Source organism: Elaeis guineensis, chromosome 3, assembly GCF_000442705.2.
Source record: "Elaeis guineensis isolate ETL-2024a chromosome 3, EG11, whole genome shotgun sequence".
Classification (NCBI taxonomy): domain Eukaryota; kingdom Viridiplantae; phylum Streptophyta; class Magnoliopsida; order Arecales; family Arecaceae; genus Elaeis; species Elaeis guineensis.
Window position 1 is genome coordinate 107137728 of NC_025995.2, and position 6280 is coordinate 107144007.

The 6280-nt window shown below is 42.8% G+C and overlaps 1 protein-coding gene and 1 non-coding gene across 2 annotated transcripts; one reads left to right on the forward strand and one right to left on the reverse strand.

Annotated features, from left to right (window-relative positions):
• The first annotated feature begins 1522 nt into the window (after positions 1–1522).
• On the forward strand, positions 1523–2869 carry LOC105041120 (mitogen-activated protein kinase kinase 9). The gene has a single exon (XM_010917938.4). It carries the CDS (start codon positions 1575–1577, stop codon positions 2601–2603), a length of 1029 nt encoding a protein of 342 aa, XP_010916240.1. The 5' UTR covers positions 1523–1574; the 3' UTR covers positions 2604–2869.
• A 1537-nt stretch (positions 2870–4406) lies between these two features.
• Positions 4407–4477, reverse strand: TRNAG-CCC (transfer RNA glycine (anticodon CCC)). Its single transcript has one exon. It is a non-coding gene; the product is annotated as a tRNA-Gly (tRNA).
• Between the last annotated feature and the right edge of the window lie 1803 nt (positions 4478–6280).

Sequence of the window (6280 nt, forward strand, 5' to 3'; positions counted from 1 at the left end):
ATCTATGTTCAAAGATCTTTATTTTACATGGAGTTCTTTTAGAGTGAAGCCACATTCAACGTAGCCCTAATTAGATACATTTGATTAATCATTGTGAAGCACAAAGGGGGGCAATCATTGTTTTTTTCTCTCCTCGTGAATCTAAATCACTATTTGCTAATGTTAATATATCCTTAGACAACGTGGAAGTAACATAATTTCTCAATTTTTATTTCTAAAACAACCTTCTTAGATTATTGTATTGATTTTTTTAATATTTTATATTAGAATACGTTTGCTTTTTATAGAAGATTCGAACAAAAAAAAATCAAAAACTATAAAATAAAAAATTCTAAGAACTTTAAAGCAAAGAGGGAAAGAATGCGGCTATGTTGTTGGATTGTGTAAATCTTACCATCGACATATTTTCTATGCTGCGAACACCACAACTGACTGGATAGCTGTTTTTGTAATAGAGCACTCTAAATCGTACTTATGAACGGACTTATTTGAGATTCCTAATTCTCTTAGGAATATTTTATTTTCTGCTTATCTTGGATGTATTCATGCTAAAAAAGATTGAATAATCTATTTTATCAAAAAAAAAAAAGAAAAAGAAAAGAAAAGGATACTTCTAAATCAAAAGATGAAAGTGAGACATGAGTTACTAGAAGAATTAGTGATTAATTAATTCTTAATTTTTGTCATGCCTTTATTTTTTGACAATAAATTTATCATGTATTTATAAAGTCAAGATTTAAATTATTTTAAATATAATTAAAACAAAAATTATTCATATGATTTTGTTATAGAGGTACTTTAATCATTCTATATTTTTTTTCTAAACATCGCTTTATCACTACTGTATATAATGTCTTCTCTTTTTTTTTTTTTTTTTTATGTAGACAATTATTTGAGAGGAAAAATCTCAAGAATCTGTTGTCCAGATTTTAAAAAACAATCCTCCCACCCCCAAACTCCCAAAGTATAGGTGACTCATTTGGCATGGTAACAAAGTGCCATGTACAATCTTGTCCACATGGATAACAAAAAAAATGCCTATAAGATATCTGAAAGAAAAAAAAATCATATTTAAATTGGATTACTAACTTCCATAATCATTGGGTAACCATCCTCCTAATGTCTCTTTAACACTAGAAAACCCAAATAACGAACCCAAATCAACATAACCACCACTCATCTAGCCACCACCGATAAAGAGCCACTCGTCTTGTCGAATTCTATGGTCCCATTAATATGTATCTCTTTTTTAATCAGCCTCTCTGTTTCTCCCCCGCTTCCTATCGCCGTCCACATCCCAACCTCATCACGTTTCTCCCCAGGCCCTCGATTCCGCTCACCTCCTCAGCCACCCTCGCTCCTCCTATCTTCTGCCCCACGTCACAACTCTTGAATCAAGAAACGAATAATAGTTCATCAGCCATCCGCTTATTCTCACTGAAGGTGACTATAACTGCACTCATCCGCTCCACTCAAAAGCCACCACTATTAACTGCGCCCTTTATATATAGCCTCCCACCTCCCCCTTTTCCGATAGCCCCAAATCCCCAAATTTTCTCCAACCTCAATCCCCTATGGCCGTTGTTCGGCAGAGAAGGGTTAACCTGACACTCGAGCTCCCCCTCCCAGACTCCGCCTCCGCCACCGGCGACTGCCGCCTCCGCTTGCCCCTCCCCGCTCCCCCAGCTGTCGCCGCCTCCGCCTCCGCCTCCACCTCCGAGCACCGCCTCTCCGACTTCGAGAAGCTCCAGGTGCTTGGCCACGGCAACGGCGGCACGGTCTACAAGGTCCGTCACCGCCGAACGGCGGCGGTGTACGCTCTGAAGCTCCTCCACACCGACACCGACGCCTCCCTCCGCCGCCAGGTCTCCCGCGAGGTCGAGATCCTCCGGCACACCGACTCCCCCTTCGTCGTCCGCTTCCACGGTGTCATCCTCCCCCCATCCGGTGATGTGGCGGTCCTCCTCGAGCAGATGGACGCCGGCTCCCTCGACTCCCTCCTCCGCCGCCGTGGGAACCGCCCCTTCCCGGAGCCCGCCCTAGCCGAGATCGCCCGCCAGGCGCTCCACGGCCTCGCCTACCTCCACTCCCACCAGATCGTCCACCGCGACCTCAAGCCCTCCAACCTCCTCGTCAACCGCTCCGGCGAGGTCAAGATTGCCGACTTCGGGGTGGGCAAGATCCTCCGGCGGTCGCTGGACCCGTGCCTCTCCTACGTGGGGACGTGCGCGTATATGAGCCCGGAGCGGTTCGATCCGGAGTCGTACGGTGGGGACTACGACCCCTACGCGGCCGACGTGTGGAGCCTGGGATTGGCGGTACTGGAGCTGTATCTGGGGCACTTCCCGCTGCTGCCGGCGGGTCAGCGCCCGGACTGGGCGGCGCTGATGTGTGCGATCTGCTTCGGGGAGCCACCAGCGCCGCCGCCGGAGGGGGAAGCGTCGGAGGATTTCCGGGGCTTCATCGGGTGCTGCCTCCAGAAGGAGTCCGGGAAGCGGTGGTCGGTGGCGGAGCTTCTCGGCCACCCCTTCGTCGCTGGGCGGGACCGGTCCGAGTCGGCCCGGGCGCTTAGGGACCTGATCGCCGAAACGGCCGAGTCGTGATTCGCGTCGCCGGAGGCGGAATTTTTGGCTTGTCTGTATCTAGTGTACATAGTTGGCTCCACCTGGAGGGTTGGCTTCCAAGAGGCGAACCTTTTTTATTTGTTTATTTTTAATTAATTAATTTTATGTGTAGCTGGTTGCTTGGTGGGAAGAGGTTTCTCTTTTGCTGAAACCACTGGGCGGTTTTGATCAATGAAAATTTTGTTCATTTTATAAATGTTCGTTCAGTGATTCAATCAAGGCAGACGGAATATTTCTTTCTTTGATATGAATGACTAGCATGGAAATGGGATTCTGGGCAGCATAATTTGTTTACTATTTCTTCCCCTTGTTGGTGGTTAGAACTAGGGGGCATCCGGGTATCAAGTATTCAAGTGGCAAGGAGGATAGCTGAGCTGTGAGATGAAAGGTGACGGTTCAGAATTTTAATTTTGTTGCCAATGTGGAGGTGCCAAGCGGTAGAATTATAGGCTACAACCACCGAGTTATCCGGCAGGCACTCGTTTTATTGGTATTTGGTTATTTTTCATAGGAATGACTGGAAGCCAGATGGCATGAAACCTGAAATACCAATTCTCCTCTTATAATATATATCTGTGCTATGTGAGTTGTATTAGAATTGCCTTCTGGCATCCCTAAGATATGCTGCTAGGTTGCAATGTTCTGTTAGATTTTTTAGGGAAATTTGTAAAAAGAAAAGGAATGTGTTCTGTGATACAGAGATTAACGGATGTCTGATAAACTGTCGTAGAGATTTTGAAAACATGACAAAAGGTGCCGAGAAATGTGGCTGTTGTAATAAATTGGTCGAGTTTCTCGAGCAGTATTATGTTCATCTGAAATATGATAACATGATGAAACTATGTAGAAACAGTTAAACAATTACTTTCTTATAGCTGAGCTGTAATCTAGAATCCCTAAAGGGACGACGAAGGGAAGATAAGGCTTTTCGTGGCAGCTAATTCTCTCTTATTATTCTACTCTTTATTAGAAGGTCATCTTTTGTAAGATCATTTGACTTAATTTTTCAACCCAATTCAAACTTTGCCCTTGTGTTATGTATGATCCAAATGAAACCGCCCTTGTGTCATGTATGATCTAAATGAAACTATTACTAATCAGCTTATTATAGCATTACAAATTTAAAACGGATCCTCAATTGACACAAGAAATTTACAGATCCTATTTTCCTACCATCTGGTTACTATACGGTAGTTGCTGTTACTAGCCATCATAAAGTAAATTAGTGTCCAACAATATAGCATATCAACGGTCTGGATTCACACAACATAGTTCAGATATGACAACACACCGTATATCTATTTTTTTTTTTTTTTTTTGACACAAGTATACCTATTCTTTGAATTGATGAATGATATTATAATGGTCATGACGTACATGTAACGGTCTTCAAGGTTATACGGTAAGTGAAAGACGTAGCGTCACGGATGACAGCTGGATCAAAAGCCCTGAGGTCACGTGTTCCACGGCCACTGGACTAGTCGGAGAAAACCTCAGTAGAGCCTGCGTCGGAATTCCGAAACTTTTGTGGAAGATATTTTAAGGTGGCGGAGCCGTCCGATACGACTCCAATCAAGCCATCAGACGAGGGTTCTCGGAAGCCGCGGTTGGCCGTCCATTTGATGTGGCCAACTGCCCAACGGCGCCCTCACGCTCGATTATACCGTCTCTCGCAAACGATAGATATTTAATAAAACATGAAATAAAATTAAGGAAATCGATTGGATTGTCGGCGCCTGGTGGGTGGTGATTCGATTACAGCTAAAAATATTAATATAGCCGTGCGCATCCGGGGAATCGAACCCCGGTCAGTACCGTGGGAGGGTACTATGATACCACTACACCAGATGCGCATGTCGAAACGCGCGCGATTAAAATCATATTCATCAATACTGTGTTAACCATTACGTGTAACTTACGCGCTGGATATATCTCCTACGAATCCATATTTTGCCGTACGACTTTCATCATCTTATGATCCTTCCTTGGATTTTAAGATCTTGAGTCAAAAAAATGAAGCTTTCTTCTCGAGACTTGGAATATTGCAGATATACTTGGTGCTTCCAAGTAAACAAATAGTTTCACATTGGTTCAATCCAACCCGCGCCTTTGTTGTGTAGTAATTTGGAAGTATGGAAGGAGTCCAGTGTTGATGGAGTAATTCCAGGTGGTCTCTTTGTTGTTTGGTCGTATGTATCTCTTTCTCTTGGTTTCGTCGAGGATGGATAAGGGAGACATGCTTCCACCTGGGTAACATGAAAGTGATGCCCTTTATCTTCTCAAGAAGAAAGTGATGTCCTTTATCCTCTAATTCTGTTGCTATCTTGTTAGAGTTCTATACCTCTTCTTGGGGATCCTTCCAGTGTATGTTTTTATAAATAAATGTTCAGATGCCAGCTAGAATTGACATTAGGGAGTTGTAGCTTCTTTGCTTCGCAGCATCCATACGTACTTAATTTGGATGATGATATTAAAATTGATGACTCCTGCATCTTCTTCACAATTCCGTCTCGTCAATTTAGGTTTGCTGTCATCTGGCCAGAGCAAGTTTTCTTTATTTATTTATTTATTTTTGTTGTTACACAGAGCAAGCTAATTAATGGAGTAGAATAGACTCAATGGTGTCTCATGTCTTAGCCCACTTGTCCTCTTCCATTCTATCAATATTTATAATTTACAATAATCTACATAACAGAACTATAGTCTTCTTTTTTTTTTTTTTTTATTCATATCATAAGAATTTACTAAAAAATTTAAAAGTCGATGGATCTAAAAGTAACAAAGGTTCATCCAAGAGTTCTGTTTGGGTCATTAGACATGTATCCTTGTCAACTGTGAAAGAACTATATATGTGCAGGTGAGTTTTGCTTCGAGCAATTCTACAGTAAGTCAGAAAAATCACTCATAAAAAGTCACTCAGATGCCATGCACAACAGAATCGGTTGAAGGTGCTGCGGTACTTTAACTTGAAATCATGTTTTTAATTGGGTATAGGCTGAAGGCTACATTAATTATATGAAGGTCACACTTAGGCTAGAGAGAACATGTTAGTTCATATAGACCGTACCAAATTTTCCACCACTGAACAAACCATTTCACCTTGTCAAATTTTTGCTCAGTTAGGTAGTTATATGTGCATCACATATGATGACAACTTGACAATTAATCCTCTGGTTGATTAATAACGCCCACCAACCCCTCCCAACAACCCAGTCCTCTCAATGCACAGTTGCACCCCACTACCGTTCCTTCAAAATGCAGGCAGCCAGATGATGCTCCTTGGTTCCCCAGATATCTCTAAAAGAAATATGGCAGGATTGGTGAAACATTCAATCCCATCCATCTTAATGTTTACGTCCTTTCATGCAGGTATCTAGCTGTTAGCGCGTATTCAGTGACGAGAAACTTTTCAGAAAAACGAAAAGCTTGTTGGATGTACGACGTTTGGGAGTGAGGTGGTCCAAGACTTGGCTCTTTCCGGTTTCTACTTCTGCTTTCGATTCTTCGTGCGAGCATGAGTTGGCATACGGTGAGATCAGTGAAGTCCGTGCAGGAAATGGTCATCCTAGAACCACGTAAGTTTTTGACTCGGACAACCAATTATGCAACAAGCTTCACACGTCTCACAACTCCTCCATATTATCTAGCTCAGGTCT

What these genes read in the sequence shown, in the direction of transcription:
- LOC105041120 (XM_010917938.4), top strand. Translation starts at nt 1,575, where the DNA reads ATGGCCGTTGTTCGGCAGAGAAGGGTTAACCTGACACTCGAGCTCCCC.